This window comes from Calonectris borealis, chromosome 15 (assembly GCF_964195595.1).
Source record: "Calonectris borealis chromosome 15, bCalBor7.hap1.2, whole genome shotgun sequence".
Classification (NCBI taxonomy): domain Eukaryota; kingdom Metazoa; phylum Chordata; class Aves; order Procellariiformes; family Procellariidae; genus Calonectris; species Calonectris borealis.
In genome coordinates this window covers 4,188,635-4,205,625 of record NC_134326.1, presented here as the reverse complement: position 1 = coordinate 4,205,625, position 16,991 = coordinate 4,188,635, and the positions used below count along the sequence as shown (strand labels likewise).

Sequence of the window (16,991 nt, the reverse complement as noted above, 5' to 3'; positions counted from 1 at the left end):
CGTACCAAACGCGGCGGTGCCGTCGCTATCAGCCGACCACAAACCCTAAGGACTTCTCTTGGTCTCAGCTTGTTTCGGCTTGGCTGGAACCCGACCGTATTCCCCACCGGTGCAATGAATTCTCCTTGCTGGAACGGCGGAGCTCCCAGCTTCGGTTTAGGTTTGTGCAATTACGTGGTTGTTGCCCTCGAGAATTGGATCGCATACGGTGAATATGCTGCAAAGCTCAGTCCTCAGTATTTAATTAAATCTACAGCCCCATCGGCAAGACAGAAGAGTTGACAACGGACTGCTTGGAAGCAGACAACATGCCTAGAACAAGATTTTGACTGCAGGAGCAGGACAGTAGCTCCTACGTGTGGAAGCGGGCAGCACTGGCTCTCCATCCCGCACGGGAGGAGGTGACATTTGGGAAGCTGGTGTCCTGCCAACCGTAAGACAACCTCGGGAAGCCAATAATCGATTGAGAGATGACAATAAAGCTACGAACAGACTTGCTTCACAATGCAGCACCCTTCAGGCGCATCCACCTACCTAAGCAAAACAGCTCGGTTACCCCATTAGTAAGAACATGAGAACAAAAGCAATTCACATGCAAGGTCTTTATTCCCAGCACCAGGGCAGCGAGGGATTAAACCACCCGTTGGTTTTGCAAGTGAAAGGGAAAGCCCCAGCCCTTTTGTTGGTCCTAATCGGAATTTATTTCCAGGTTATTTTTTACCGCAACTGTCCAGACTTTGGGAAGGATTAGTGCCCTGGGGTTCCCCCCGGACCCTGCCGTCCCAGCTGGCACCCACGCAGCGCAGCCCGGGCTGCAGGAGCCTGCTCGGGAGCCCCCATGCTACAGCAGTGCAGAGCCCTGCAGACCCCCACCTCCCCCCTCTGGCCAGAAACCAAAGGAAATACAGCTTTTTGCAGATGGAGGCTTAGGAATAGCAATTCTTTCTGAGTTTCGGGTGTACTTTTACGTACTTACGGCAGCTCTTTGATTTCCCTGGTAGCTTGTACCATGGGGGATGCGACGGTGGGTGATGTGGCACAGAGGCACCTCTAAACCACAGCGCATCAGTGGCACACGCCAGGGTCTGTGCCCCCGGGGTGAGAGGATCTCCACCTCAGCAAGGAAAAGGGCAGGATAATAATTTTCACTTAACTTAAATTATCCTCAGCTATGCTGAGAGCAGAGGAGCTTGCCCTGATACCATCTCCACTCCCTTCCCACGTGTATCAGTCTTTCAAACCCAGCCCCTCTGTTCCCCAAGGATAAGCTCCGATATACTCAAGATAAATAGGATGTTACAGGAAAACTGACATCAGAGCAGCCCCGTGGGATCTGCTTCCCACATGGAACATCCCCATGGGATCTGCCCTTCCCACACGGAGCATCCCCATGGGATCTGCCCTTCCCACACGGAGCTTCCCCATGGGATCTGCCCTTCCCACACGGAGCATCCCCATGGGATCTGCCCTTCCCACACGGAGCTTCCCCATGGGATCTGCCCTTCCCACACGGAGCATCCCCATGGGATCTGCCCTTCCCACACGGAGCATCCCCCGATGCGCTGGCGTGGCTCTGAGCCACTGCCGGGGGGCAGCTCCCGATGCCCCTCGCACCACAGCCACACGCAGCACGTTCCCCCCGGCGCCCTCCTCGCACCCCCGGGATGCTCCTCCTGGAGCTGCTGTAGCAAACGAGCGTGACCCAGGCATTAAACCAAACCACGCTGGAGCGCAGCAAGGCTCATCTCAAGATAGAAATGCAACGGTGGGTCTACAGAAGGACAGTCCCCTGTCCTCCCCGGCTTTGCAGAGCACGACTTTGCCGTCCCTGCATGCACTCGGGAAAACTGCGCAGACCTTGGTCACACCCGGGATGCACAGAGGAGACAGGAGGGAGGTGTTTAAGATTCACTCGGATGCAATCAAAATCCATCCTGGCACAATAAAATAAGCAGGTTAAGGGGAGTCTAGAAGTCAGCGTGGCAAAAGGCGGAGCGGCGAGGCAGAGAGGGCACGTCGGACGTGTGACAGAAGAGGGGGAACGACGGCAGAAACCCCAGCACAGAGGTATGCGAGGTGTCCCGACGACCCGCTGCCGCCCGTGACGCGGGTTTAAAGCATCCTCCCTTCCCTCCCCACCCTCCAGAAATATGTTCTTGGCTTCCAAGCGGCGCTTGGGCGAAGGCGGCCGACTTCAGCTTACGGCAACCGCTTGCTACACCTCTGACGCTGGTGTTTCACACGGAAACTCCCCGCGCCTTATCTTGTATGCAAAGCATGAGCATCATCCTTTCGGCTGGTTACCTGCCGCGTTCCTCAGGCACTGAGTCAGTGGGAGCTTCCTTAGGCGGTCCTTGTGGGCAGCGTAGAAATGGAGGTTTTTTCTTAATGAAAACTGGCTGTGGGAGCGTGAGCGGTCCCTCTGCCCGCACCCATCGCCTGCCCTGTGGTGGGCTCCCGTGGACAACTCCAAAACGCCTCTGTGTAGTCAAGCACTAAGCAAACCTTGCAAACCGCTATTTAAATAGATACGAACCCCCTTTCTTTAAACAGAGATGATCTCCAAGTAAACTCTTCCCATCTTGCTTGCTGATCCAAGTGGCTTCAATCCATCGGTGTCCACCAAAGCCACAGGGATGCCGACGTCCTGCAGAGCAAGGGGGTGATGAAGGTGGTGGAGAGAGCTGCAGAGCATGGACCCCCCAGGGCAGCCGGTTCGCAGGGGCTCCAAATTCGGGGAGCAGCATTTAAAAGCTCACGGTAGGTGCCGATATCCAGAAGCATGTCTGGCGCGGGGGGATGTCTGCATGGCGCTGGTGTACGTGGGTTTGGGTCTGTCCTGAGCCAAATGGTCCTGGGAAAGGCACCGAAGCCTCCAACAGCGCGGGGGAGCACCGCTCCCCCCTCCCTGGAGACAGCAGTTAGTTTGTGACCTGTAGAATGGTATTTGTTTAGTAAAATGCTTTTTTCTAACGTAACCACAGGAGTTTCCAGGCATCTGAAGAGCTCCGGTTTCTCTGAGCACCGCCCAGGTCTCAGCCTGGAGGAGCAACCTGGGAGCCCTGGGAGCCACGTGCTGGGCTGAAAGGCGGATACCCACAAAATACCCAGCGATGAGGACCGCGCTGTCCCCTCCCCGCGCCCGGGCGGAGGCACCACACCAGCATGAAGAAAGCAAGAGGATGCAGGAGGGAGGCACCTCCACCTCAGCCAGGCACCAGCAGCGAGAGCGCGGCTGGGGACCCCATGACCACGTGGCTGGGGACCCCAAGAGCGGTGTCCCCCACCACTGGGGACGTCTGTGACCAGTCAAAGCCACCCGGTCTTCCTGAAGGATGGCATCCAGCTACAGCGGTGCTCAGATGAGACCAGCCATCCCTCCCTCTTCTCTTCTGCTACTTATTTCCTCTATATTTTCCATTTTCCTTGCTAGGAAAATATTTTTTTCACACACTTTTAGCTTTCAGACAAGTTGCTGGCCTCCATCCCCTCCTGTCCTCAAATAAGACAAACTTCTCTGCTATTTTGGGTAAATTTAGATGTGGCTATGCAGAACTGCCCCACTGGGGGTAACCGCGAGGTCTGTGCTCTGCATGTCCCTCCTGCACACCAGTCCACCGAGCCAGTGTCCTCCTGTGCAACCCCAAAACCACCCCAAAACCACCCCAAAACCACCCCAAAACCACCCGCGGCCGAGAAGCGTGCGAGACGCGGGCTGTGCCCTGCGCAGCCTTGGCCTGTGCCCGGCCCCTCACAGCAAGAAACGCTGGAGCAGGCGTGCGGCCAGGGGAGAGACTCGCGGCACAAGCTGATCCCCGGGGAAGGACCAAAGGAGCTGGTTTGTTTAGCCCAGAGAAGCAAAGATGGAGAGGAGACGTGACGGAGCTTTTATGCGGCTGCACGTGGGGAGAAGCGCTCAAGCGAGAGGCGCGGGCACGAGGTTAGCCGTGTGGCAAGTGCAATTCCTCTTACCGAATCAGATGATTAAACACCCTTCGGTGAGTTTAACCGGAGAGCGGTTCAGCGTGGCTGTCCGAGGTGTCCCGAGCATTCCCGGCGGGTTTTGAGGAGCAGCATGAGTGGCAACGCGAGAGCATTCAGGAGCTTTTCTACTAAATTACAGCAACCTGGGCTGAAAGCAGCTCCCAAGAAATCAGCTAGAGAGAAGCAGAGGGGTTTTGTGAGCCTGGGTGAAGCCCCCCTGCCTGCAGCCTGCTTCCCGGGGGCTGCGCAGCGCCGTGCCCGGGGACAGGGCAAGCCTCCCGTGGTGCTGCGGGGGCCCGGCTCCTTCCCAGCACGGCGCAGGGCCCCACACTCGGATGCTCAGAGCAACCCCCCTGACCCTAAACCCAGGCAAATCCCCAAAAAGGGGCAGATAACCCCAGAGGAGCAGCCAGGAGAGGGATCAGCACCTGTGTGAACAATGCGGCATGATGGAAACCACCATCAGGATGGAAACCGTCAGCCCTGTTCAGGGCTTGAGGCTCCGTGGGCTGGGACATCTTCCCTCGGCCCTGTGCCTCGGGTGGGTTTGGGAGTGGGGACAGAGCGAGGGCACAGGGCGAGCGCTTCGGGGCGGGCTGAGGGGTGCGGGGCACCCTCAGCACCGACAACGGCAGGTACGGTGGAGTGAACCACAGCGTCCCGCGTGTAAGGGGACCACTGGCGGTGATCAGCGATCCTGCAGCAAGTCATCGCCACCCCCGATTTCTCCCGACACCGTCTCCCCGCTGTGCTGCACCCTCTACCGTGACGCTGGGGCTTCGCTGCCCAGCAGCACCAATTCTGGCAGCTGCCAGCCCCAGGAGCGGGGCAGGGCCGGCAGCGCACGCCGGCTGCGGCTGCCCTCTGCCGCGGGCTGCCCCGGGGTGCTCAGCTCTGCAGCACCCAGCAGCGTGGGCAGGGTCAGTCCTGCCCACACCCACCACCGGAGCCAGCCGTGGGTCACCTCCCGGGGACGCTTCAGGGTGTCCTGGAGCCGGCTGTGATTTTCTGCATTCCCGGGACATTGCCCCCGGGACCCTCCTACCTCCACGGGGCTGTTGGAGCCTGGGCGATGTGCAGGGCAGCCCTCGGGTGCCTGGAGGCTACTGGAAGCCTCAGCGAAGCCTAGTCGGAGGTCTCCCCATTCAAACCACGTCCTGAAGTCAGAGCACAGGGAAAGAAAGAGCAGGGCAGCCACCTGGGACTCTCCAAGCACACAGCAGGGAACACCAAGACAAGGAAACTTGGCTCGGAGGATCCCATTGCCAGAGAATGAGATTTTTTGTACCAGTGTGGAAACTTGGTGGCCAAACAGGTGAAGCAGCTTCTCAGAAAACTCCTGCCCTAGCATTAAAAAGAAGAAACTGCGGATTAGAAACTGTTTTTGTCTTAGAGGTGGTTGGGGTTGAAGGGACCAGTCCAACACCTGACAGCTTGACATTCAGCCCCCTGGACCTTCAGGAGCTCCTGCCTCCAGGTCCTGGCTTTTGAAGAGCTGCCACGTCCAGGGTGGCCACCACCGCGGCTCTGCGGAGAGCAGACCTGCACGCCTAGCACCGCCATGGAGCCACACAGAGACCCGGGGGAGGCAGAGGGGGATGGGGGGACCGGCCCCGGAAGGGGCACAGGGAGAAGAGCAAGGAGCCAGGAGCCACCCCAGGGTGGCAACGGCCACAGACCGCCTGCAAAAAGCGGGACAGGCTGGTGGCTATGGCTGCGCAGCGGCGTCCTACCACCCCCGCAGCCCCTTCCCCTCCCGAGCAAGGCAGCGCCCAGCGGGGCAGAGCTGGGGCGCTTCCCCCCGCCCCACACTTCACCTTTTCACCAGCTCAGCCTCCGCAGCGGCTTAAGGTCACCTCCTCGCTAACGAGCGGGACAGGATTTGCCCTTTGATTTATTTAAACACTGACAAAGATTCAAAAGTGTTGGAAGTGCAATTTTTCACCACCGACTAAAAATAGCCGAGTGAAATTCCAGAGCTGCCTCTCAGCGCCGCCGGCTGCGCTCGGCTTCCCAGGACAATGGCATTTGTAGCCCGCTAGCAACAACAGCGCAGGCCGGGCTCCAGCTCCCAAAATAACAAGTTATAAAGGGCAAATTCTGTCTTTAATTACAGCTATACAAAAAGTAGCGTTTAAAAAGAGCATTATCGGAGTATCTGAGCACACGGTGCCAACTTAAAACCGACCCGGGGAATGCAGTAAGAGTGATATGGATTTACTATACATAAAATAAAAATTCAGCGGGTATTACCGAGGGTGTAAGGCACGCGCAGTTGAAGCATTTAGAAGAGCTGAAGCCCTTTGGCATGAGAAAAAAAAACCCGCATTCAGACAGCAAGCAGAAGCCGATCACCCGCTACAACCGCTCACGCCAGCCTGCTCGCACGGCGGCGGCGGTGCCCAGCGGCACGCCGCTTCCAGGTCCGGGTGTGGAACGGCGCGGGGGGAGCGGCACAGGGACGGGACCCTCGGGGCGCGCTTTAAACCTCTCCGAGCTGCGGAGAACCGGCTCCACGCGACGTACTGGAAGCGACTATTTATTCTCTTGATTCCAGCTAATCAAGGTCAGATCCCTTCTGGGGAAATAATTATTTAAGAGCCCGCAGCACAGCGGGCACACGGAGAGCCATCCTGCCTGGCTTCCCGATACAAACCTGATCCCTTGTGCCTGAAAGCGCGCGAACTTGGCCCCACCGAGCTCCCTGCCGGATTCCAGGTTGCAGCAACCCAGCGTGCCGAAGGCGGGCAAGTCTCCCGGATGACAGCTCTGCAAGGTGATGCTCGTGTTTATACGCCGGGAAGAACCCACCCGACGCTCTGCAGCGTTTGATGTGAAAAGAGAGGACTGCAAATCAGCGCTTCCAAATACGAGACAATCCGAGCGCTAACGCAACCGGGACAAAAGCAAGCCTGCAACAGAAACTGCTTTCTGGAGGGTTAAAGGGACCCAGGACCTTATTTTGGCAGCGATAAGGAAGAAAATAGTTTCACCACGTTTCTCTCCAGTGGCCTCCTCCCTCTGTAACTGAAGCGCCTCTGGGAGGCGTTACCGAGGCGAGCACCTTCGGGGCCAGGCAGCCGGGGGGGACCCCAGCACGGGGCTCCCGCGGCTGCTCTGCGGACTGGACGCGCTTGTGTTTTCTCACTGAAACGTGAAGGGGAAGAGAGGTGAGACCCAGCCAAGAGCAGTAGGCGAGGAAACAGCAGCTTCCGAGCACGTCTGGCGCGGAGCATTTGTGACGCTGGACTCGACAGCTCTCGGGCATCCTCCACAGCAGCCAGGCTTCCCTGCTCCTCGTTTCCCCTTGGAATGCAACACTGAAAAGCAAAAAGCAGGTTTGCTGTTGCTGCCAGTAAAGGGTTAACTGGGAAATATTTCTGGTTTTTTGAAAACAATGTACATCCACATGCCCGGTTACACCAACTGCTGAGACTGCGTGGGTAGTTTTCTGCAAGCAAGAGCTTCTGTGACGTGCGCTGACTGATGGGATTTTTTTTTTTTTTAATATTTTGTGCTGATCTCAGCTTGATGCTTTTATCTGCACCACGAGCTGAATGCTGATCAGTTTTCTCTACCGAGGTTGTAGACAGCAGGAGATGCATGCAGCAAAGTGGTTTTGTGCCTCACTTTTATTTCTGCTCCGGTAGAAACGTCCCATCTCCAAAACTTCTGCTATCCGGAGAGGCGAGGGCCGTGAGCCACGCTCTCCCGTCTGCTACAGCCGCCCATCAAAGGCAGCGTGAGGCAGCAAGTACAGAAAGTGAAGCCTGCCTAAGCTCCGGGAAGACCTACTGCTGTATGAGCCGCGGCCAACACCACAGGCCAACAGCTACACGCACAGACCCTGCTCTGCTCTGGTACCGTGGCAGGAGAAGGTGGATGCTCAGCTTCAGCCAGAGAATCACCGCTAGGCAAGGCCAGCTGACAGGTGATTTAAGGCATTAGTGATGTCTTTTACCTGTCGCCTTCCAGCTGGGGAAGGAGGCAGGTCCTCTCCGGGCAAGTCACCGACACGTCTGGCTTGGACACGGGAGAAGCCAGAGGCAGCGCGCCCAGCAGCAAGTACACTTCTGATCCGGATTTGTCCCGCTCGAAGAGGCAGGGTAGAAAAGGCTTCTTAAAAAACCGCCCAGGTGTTCTGTGGCTGGAATAGTGGCCAGGTTTCTGCATCTGCAGGGCATTTTTCATCTGCCTCAGCTGTTCAGAAGACCACCTTAGGTAACACTCAGAGCACAACTTTCTGTGAACTTGGGCTGTTGGGTTCCCCCCCCTTCTGAAGTTAGATTTCTGCTACAGCTTCAAAGAGCAACTCAGTGCGATGAAGAAACACGATGCTCAAGCCCAACTACGAAACAGCTACCTCGAAACTCAAGTACTGACCTGAAGCTGGCACCGAGCTGAGAGTAGAACAAGTGTTTCCTGGACTAAAGAAAATAAACCAGGAGTCCGTACTATATTCTTAAATATGGTTTAATACTCTTCTCCATTTCTGTACATCACAACACCAAGATATCACTGCTTGGGATCTCTCTGCAGAGGCTATATAGTATGCGAAGGCTAGGATTTTTCACCCCCGTTTAACGTGTTTGTATGTGTAAGTGTAATACATATCAGTATATATTGATATACACATCAATATATAATGCAATATATATCACTGAAGAGAACACATTGATTAAAGAAATACAAAAATTTGGCATCATTTCCAAACTTAAATAGTAAAAATAAAAACTACAAAAAGGAGCTGCATACCCTAATGTATCATGTGAAACAACAAGCAGTATATTCAAAAATGTAAATTTACATCCAATTTTTCTGGTCTTGTCATGTCACATTAGACCCATTTACAATGGCAAAATCCAGAACATACCGCTGCGAAGACCGCAAATGTGCTCAAACCTGGGTTTGCGCAAATCCACGGCGGACCCAGTCGCACCTTCCGTGAGAGATTCCAGCTTTGATGTGAAATCAACAGCAAAGCCATCTGCCAGGTTATAAACCAGGGTTACAAATTATATTGCTCACAATGACAGTAATTTTGGACCTCGAAGAACAGCGTGGCAGAAATTTTAAGACAAGCTCCCCCTCCATTCAAGTGAAACAGGATTATCGGAAAAATAGGCAGGTATGCAACTTGGAACAGAAGCTGCTTTGACCGATGCACCAGGAGTGACAGAGCCAGTGAAGAACAGAACTGCCAGGCACCGCGATGTCAGAGTGCCCGTCAGAGAACCCCATAACCCCAAAAAGAAGCAAGACTTGTGCATTATCTCGTGCCAATGTTCACTTCACCCTCTGCCTGCAAGACCGTCTGAAAAACCCTTCGCCGTTTCTAGCAGGTTGAAATGCATCCTATATAGCAGGCATGACAAAAAGCTTTCTTGAGTCTTGATGCAACCAGAAGTTTTACCCATTAAGGGCGCATTAGAGTTCAGCATCAGATTTACAGGACACTTGTGAGCCAACACAGCAGACTGCCTTAGTGCTGGGAGATGGACGTCCCCAGTGGGTTGTGCTAACGTTCATCGTACGACTATCAAATGCTCCAAATGCACCAGCACTAAGGTTTCAGCCAAGGACTCCACTTACTAATTATTCCTGTAAAATACCCGCTTCCGTTAAAGAACTGTGGGTTCAAATTCACATAATCAAGGAAACCTTACGCAGTCCTAAAGCAAAAAGAAAAACTTACTGAGGAACAAAACAAAGCAAAGTGTACCTTACTTCACTTAAATTGTATGTTTATTTTTGTCAAGACTGAAAAAAAAAAAATCCTGAAGGCTGCACTGCTCAAATCCAAATTAAGCCCAAGACTTCAGCAGCATTTTCATTGCAATCAATGAAGTGCATTTCCTAGTTTGTAAGAGCAGTGCTTCTGCAAATAGATTAAAGCACGTTTGGCTGGTAAGCCTCCCCAGACCATCTGAATTTGCAAGCCACACATTATAAGCTAGCACTCTAGGTAAGTGCCTTCTCATTCTTTTGAAGAGAATGAATGGCTCCAATTTCATTGCATTTCTCCTTCTGCAGTCTAAGCTGAGAATGCCATGTAAATGGGTCACGTTGCTGCAAAATGCAGCAATTGATTTCTCCAATCAAAGTAAAAAGAAACAAACCAGTAGGATCTTACTTCTATTAATTTTTGAAGGAAGAGGTTTACAGCAGTTAATGTATCATGAAGGTTAAAAAAATCATTTTCATAAAATACAAGAGCAACCAATTTCACCATTGAGTAAAAGTAAAAACTGGGATTCTTTTTAAATTAGTCCAAAGTGGCATATAGGAACTTAGTAGTTTGCTGCTGTACTGACACTATGACAAATCAAAGTGTAGGGTTTTGCTTTTTTAAATCCAATGCTTGTGGATCAAGTTCTGGAAATGTTCCAATTCTAAGGCAGGGATCTGTTGTGTTTTCCACCATGAGTTTGCTCCTTGGGTTGGATGCTGGAGGGGCGAGGCACGTTTTGCCGGACCCAGGTCGACTACCTAGTAGTCATCAAGGTCAAAAAATTCATCGTCTCCTCCTTGGTATTCCATTCCCTGGAAGTCCACTCGGTACCGCAAGATACCTGGTAAAAACAACACACTTTAGCTTCTTCAAAATTCAAAGAGCATTTTAAGCAGTTCACTGAGCCCTGTCTGCACATCAAGAGCTTCCCAATTAGATCTTCAGAAGCTGACTTAGCCCTTGTATTGCAAGATAGGCTCAGACTGACGACGGACAGCAGACATGCAGCTGGAGTGAAAATGCCTCATCCATGTTCCAGCCTGATGTAGTTTCTTGCCAAAAGGAAGAAACACCTACCTGCCCAGCACAGACCAGCTTTCTTCTGGAAAAGCCGAGCTCTACCTCCAAAAAACAATACCAGTAACAGACCATTTGTCCCAGTATAACTGCTCAGACGAAGGCCTATCAGTGAAATTCAGAGGCAGCTGGCACCGAAATAACTTTTACAATGGAGTAAAAGCAGTATTTAGTGGCCGTCTTCCCTGACTCCTCCCACCTCAACCACCAACCTGGGTTTCTGGCAAGCCTTTATCCCTGGAAACGTTTACTTAGGTGAAGGGTATTCAAGGAGTATTTCCTTTCAACTCTACAGGCACTGGAGCATGGTAGCAAAGAGCATCCCACCAGGCCAAGAAGCTGGATCTGGCAGGGCAGGAAGGACTCCTGGAATTATAAACCCTGAAAACTCAGACACCTGTTGCTCCTTATGTAGCCCAACAATTCCAGCTTGTTTCCTTCTGATTGGTGTTCTTTGGCCCCTAGAAATTCCTCTTTACATACACTCATCTCCATGTTACATCCATCAACCTAAACGCAGTAAGCGGCAACAGTTGGCTTATCAGCAAATAAGCAGCAGCTTTGTCCCGGCAGCACTAGTCTGGGGAGAACAAGGTGCATGGCAGGTGGCTCTGCTCTACCTGCTAATGATTTTTGTCAGACAAGCACATGAGCTACCTCCACCTCTGCCAGACTTAGCTGAAACCGGTCAGTGAGCTCGAGAGAAGGACTGAAGGATTTCAGAGGCCTCGTTTCTCTATGAAGATGGGCTAAAAATACTTTTATTTTGAAAAGAAGCGGAGGACCCAGGGAGCAAAGTACAGGGACGTTCTGAGGGATGAGTAACAGATATCCAACTGCTTCAGAACTAGGCTGCTGTTTGTCATACACCACTTCCACCCAGCAGGGCATGGTCTGCCACAAATCAACAACTGCGCAGAGACGGAGCGAAGCAGTTCACGGCCCTTCTGAAATTCAGTGGCTGGAAAGAAGGACAGTCCACCCTCTGAGCACTCTGAAGGACAAAGGGATCTGAGCAACACAGTCTGAAAGCGACAGCCCATGCACCATCATCCTGCTGAATATGGAAAGAATTCACCTGGAGACCCCTGATGAACATGATAGTTTCTTAAACTGGTATTGTGACTAATAGAAGATTAATCTGTTTAGTTTTCCACTTGTGTTGGCACCAGATTATCAAATCAACCATTAAAAAAATAAAAAGCCACACATTTTTCTCTTGCAGTTTACCTCCAATTCCTCCAAATCCTTTCACAAATTGGGATCCTTCCTGTGATTTGTCTGTAACAATTTCCAACGTTGCGCCAAATTTCTTGTAGTTGTTTGCAAACCACTCCAGAAGGGGCATACTTTCTATCAGTTCATGTTCCTGGCCAGTCTATGTAGACATTTGAGGGGAAAAAATAAAATAAAAAAAATAGTTATGGTCACTGCATGTTAGGTATTGAGAAAGTTCATATCAGAAGTTGTCTTTGGCTTAAACATCACCACTGTCTTTTCAGTTCTAAGACAGAGACACCAGCCTTCGTGCTCCGCAGGCTGGAGCAGCCTGACACGCTTGCCGGTGTCAGGAGGTCGGCATTCCTGACACATCCGTATCAGACAAGTGCTGGCACAGGCAGGAGGCTCCTGGTGCTAAGAAATTAAATATTGACAGGCCTTGTTTTGGGCCTCCAGACTACAGAAGTTAGTGCAGAAGCAGGAGAGAAAATGACTTCTCTATTCTTCTGCTCCACTGTCACCTCATGCTACACTCTTAGTTTTCACTGTTTCTTTAGATTTGCCGTATACCACGCAAACGGTCCATCGCCACTCATCTAACCAGGCACTGTTTACTCTCGGAAATACTGATCTAGGCAAATACAGAGGCAAAAAGCACAGTTTTATAAGTAGAAGGTCAAGTGATTATTGGCATAGAAACACTACATCATTGCAGATAACATTGTAAACCTTCCGTGCACAGAAGGAATTAGCAATTACCCCACCAGGGGGAAAGCAGCTGGGAACGGCCTCCCTGGCAGTGCTAATACGAGACAGAGATGACCACCCTTTTTGCAAGGGACAGACATTTTTGCCCAGCTTATTCTGCGAAGTAATACAGCCCCGTCAGGGTTTTTTGACCTGTGCAGGCAAGAAACTCACAGGCAGTGAATGACAGATCTACATTTCAAATTATCTAGAAGCAAACACTCCCTTGCACTTAAATCCACGTCGTAGCTTCTAGCCTCACAGTTGTTTGTACTAACCAAATCAGCGCGCAATAAGCAGGGAGTAATGGTTTGGGACCTTGGCCTGCATGTTGCATGGTGGCTACCAAACTCTTCTAGCAGATGGTTTGATGGTCGTCAAAGACCCCGTATTGCCTGTCACGTCAGCTCATTACACAACCTTGGAACTGGCAGCAGGAAAGACTGGAGAAAAGCAAGTCTAGAATCCAGGGCTTAACAGCAAGAGCCACAGGCTACTGTCTTGAAGTCTCATCTGAGTGCCAGAAATGTCATCAGGCTCACGTGCTTGTGACAAACTAAGCTCAGATATTCAGAATGCTGCACCAGTACACTGAGCATAAATCTACAAGCCCCAAAGCTGAAATACCTCTTTATCTGTGAAGTGGGATTTATCCTTCTCTTGCTCTGGTGTCAAATACAGGATCTTCTCCTCTGAGAAGGGAGAGAAAAAAAATATTAGGTTGGGTAAGACTACCAGATGCAGGTTAAAGACAGCAAGAGACTGACAACGGCCAGCAATTACAACACAGAGGGTATGGTCGTTGACACTGCCTTTCTTTCTAGCTGAAGCTCTATGGGAAACCAAACAGGGCACACCAGTAGAGAATAAGTGTAGTGCCAAAACCAAAAGAGGCAGAGGTCCTGCTGTAGGCCTATGGTTTGTCTGTTTCGGGCCATAAGGGTCAAGTCATTCCCCCCTCTATAATGCACTGGTATCACATTTATACTGACATAACTGAAAGGCAGGTTTCACGTTAGCTCTGTGACAAGCTGCCACCCCAGCACTGCAATTCTTTCTCCACAGTGGAAGCTTGCTAGTTTCAGACTTTTCCCCCAGAGCAGCTGGGAAGCTGCAAGTTAGTGACCTGCCTACCCAGCACCCCTTGATCAAGTCCTTAAAGATCTACTTAGGGAGCTCCTCCAGTGTAATCTATCCAAGTGAGAGGGCTTAGGTGTTAAACCCTCACGGACCTTTCGGTCTCACAGAAGCACTACCTACCCTCCGTGCCTTGGCAGTGCAGAACGTATCTCATTATATCCAGATTTTCATAAACTATCAGTATCTCTACTGCTCCCATTTCCAAAGCTTTTAGTGTATCTTCAACGCCAAAACAGTACTTCCCCGTGTCCTGACTGATTTCATCGAAGTATCGTCCTGCAGCCAGGATACAAAGAGAGAGATTGTCATGAACACTGATCATGCCACACGGATTTTTAACAAGCCTGATCTGAATGCAAGAAACTGGAAAAGGAGACGGCAATGCTGCTGAAGGAAGCAAGGAATATGATAACATGTCAAAGCATGTAATTTAGAACGTTCATCGGCAGAAAGTCAACTCCATCAAACACTGCCCCGTCAGGGATCTCACTCCCTTGAAAGGCTTACCCTCCCTATGAAACAATCAATTGGGCCAACCCACCAGCAGGCACTATTTAACATCATTCTTTTCAGCGTAAGGTAGCTACTGCTACTATTGCCCTCTTGTGCTTTCAAATCAGCAATGTGTGTCTGCTGACAGTCAAACAAGGGATCATTTCTACTGCCATCTTAAAACAAAATAAATCTTAACTCTCATCTTGCCAAAGATGCAAACATCTGAGGAGATATTTTTTCCCCTCCCACCCAAATGTCACCAGAAGACCTGAAACTAAGGCGATCTCTGATAAAAAGATAAACAGAGAAGATCCGAGAAGTTTAGTGGGGGAAAAAACCCAACAAAACACCCCACTCCTTAAAGTCTCATTAAGTCCTGCAGCATTTGAGAAGGCGTCCAGGTAACAGGAAGAATCACTACAAGTCATGCTCTGCTCAACTCGGAAAGCATTGCAGGGCTGAGGCAGCACACAAAGGCATCACCAGGAGGTCTTCAGCAAGATCAGCACGTTCAATCAAGCATGTCTGGCTCAGGAGAAGGCTGAGCATGTAGTCACATACCTATTAGTTTCTTCTCTTGAATGAATTTCACATTGGAGAGGACCTCAGTTGACAACTCAATTGCTTGATTGAACCCATTTTCTCCTCCATATGAAATGTCAACTAGTTTGAGCACTTTGGATTGCAACCGCTAAACAAGAAAAAGAGGAGACATGAAGAGTCTATTACACAGCACTGCCATAAGACTACTTCATAACGCCACAAGAATAAGTACCTGGCAAGCGTCACAGCACTAATCTATTTTGCTTCACTTGCAAGCAGAGGTTCTGAGTCAGAGGGACCTCTGAATGCTTAATATTGAAGCACAGTTTTCAGGCAACAGGGCCACAGAGATTAGGTTTAGTGGCGTTTAATTCCAATAAAGCTTCTACTTTAGATTTGGGAACACAAAGAACATGAACACCCGTTCCAAACTGGGGAGGCCAGATTTCTTGTTAGCACTGTTACTAAGAAAAGGAGATCTTACCTCCTTGCAGGACTTCCTAGGAAAGGGAAACCTCTCTAGGATACATCAGATTTTTAGTTTTGATCAAATCACTTAAGACACCAAAGTTACATTCCTCCTGAGATGCATCTTATACCAGAGCTTCTATTAATATCACCATGTTACTACTGACAGCTTAAACGTTTGGGCTTTGCTCAGAAAAGGCCACTCACCTGATCAAACATGTCAGATTGACTTAATTCAGTTTTGAAGTCAGCTGATCCAGCTAAAACGAGACCAGCCACGTTCACTTTGTCGCCAGAAATGAACAGTTGCACAGCCGTCTCTGCTACCTTCCTTACATAGTTGTGTCGTTTTTCCATTCTCAAACGAGCAAAACGCAAGGCAGACTGACCTCCTCTACCTTTGCGAGAGAACAGATGTGAGGTAGCAATTTGGAAGTCATTTCGTTTCAGGAGGGTTATTAGTACATGGTCCCAACTGGGCCCTGAATAACTGAAGCCAAGGGCAGATGCAGCCTTCAGAATTAGTTTGCCACAAGCAGAGCCAGGGGCACTCATTGCAACAGCAAGTGAATAAAGAGCATTCATTCACAGCAAGAGATTTTTCTCCATGTATCCCACAGAGGAAAACATGTTGAGTTTTTTTTCCTTTTATACGGACTCACAACTCTCTATAGATCTTTTGAACATCTGTGCACATTTTCTATGTCCTGTACCTTCATTAAAAGCAATTTCCTTTGTTACACTGCCTCAGATACCTTTCCTGCTGATACAATGCACCCCAGCAGTCTCTGCTGCAGAAACTTACTGGGGGAGACGTTTCTATTTCATTTTGTTCCATCCTAATCTACAGAGAAGGATGGTAAACCACGAGTACCTAACAGGCAATTTGCCGAATTCATCAGTGGCTCACTGCAATACAGCATCATATAGTGGAACTAGAATTTTGCTCGCTCCATTAGATTTCTGTGCTTCCTGCAAGGAACAGCTTCTTGCTTTTCACTGTGGTTTGCATGCAATACCATCAGATGCAAAGTTTAAAGACACTACTAAGTGGTATTACTACTTGTGCTAGTAATATTTGGTTAAGACTGTCCCAAAACCAAGTAAAGGGTCAAATGCACCAAGAAATAAAAAGCGCCACTTTAAGAAGATCAACTGCATATTACAGCGATTCATTGATTTTGACAGAAGGCTCAGACTAGAGGCTTTGCTGTCAGATTTCAGGGGAGCAAAGCACTGAGTAGAGCTAAACACCTACAGGCCAAGTTCTCTGCTTCTACCCTCACATTCCACCCTGCGATATTCTGCTGCAAACAGTCTAGGGAGAGACTAGTGCATTACCATGCTTCTTTGGAAGATCCACAGTGAATTTGTGCAGGACTTCTCTTGTGTTTCCTTGAAGAGTTCCAAAGAGTGCACCGCTACCATCTATTACAATAAAGCCAAACTTGCTGTCGTCGGAAAGCAGCGCTGTAAGAGCCTGGAACAGAAAATGATGTTGTCAGCAGTAAGCACCAGTTTATTAAGGACCCTGGTTCAGAAAGACTACCAGAAACAATATACCTCAATAAATTTTAGTTCCGTA

General features: G+C 50.3%; 1 protein-coding gene across 3 annotated transcripts in view; it reads right to left on the bottom strand.

Annotated features, from left to right (window-relative positions):
• Nucleotides 1-8,439: 8,439 nt before the first annotated feature.
• Nucleotides 8,440-16,991, bottom strand: part of ETF1 (eukaryotic translation termination factor 1) — a 28,574-nt gene continuing 20,022 nt past the window's right edge. For 2 of the 3 annotated variants that reach the window (XM_075164073.1, XM_075164074.1), the window contains 7 exons: nucleotides 16,748-16,886; nucleotides 15,614-15,804; nucleotides 14,957-15,086; nucleotides 14,021-14,176; nucleotides 13,388-13,452; nucleotides 12,023-12,170; nucleotides 8,440-10,556 (listed from right to left, as the gene is read on the bottom strand). In XM_075164073.1, coding sequence (XP_075020174.1) covers nucleotides 10,474-10,556; nucleotides 12,023-12,170; nucleotides 13,388-13,452; nucleotides 14,021-14,176; nucleotides 14,957-15,086; nucleotides 15,614-15,804; nucleotides 16,748-16,886 — 912 coding nt within the window. In that variant the 3' untranslated portion in view covers nucleotides 8,440-10,473. The remainder of the gene's footprint in view (nucleotides 10,557-12,022; nucleotides 12,171-13,387; nucleotides 13,453-14,020; nucleotides 14,177-14,956; nucleotides 15,087-15,613; nucleotides 15,805-16,747; nucleotides 16,887-16,991) is intronic. The other variant, XM_075164075.1, reaches the window with a different exon arrangement.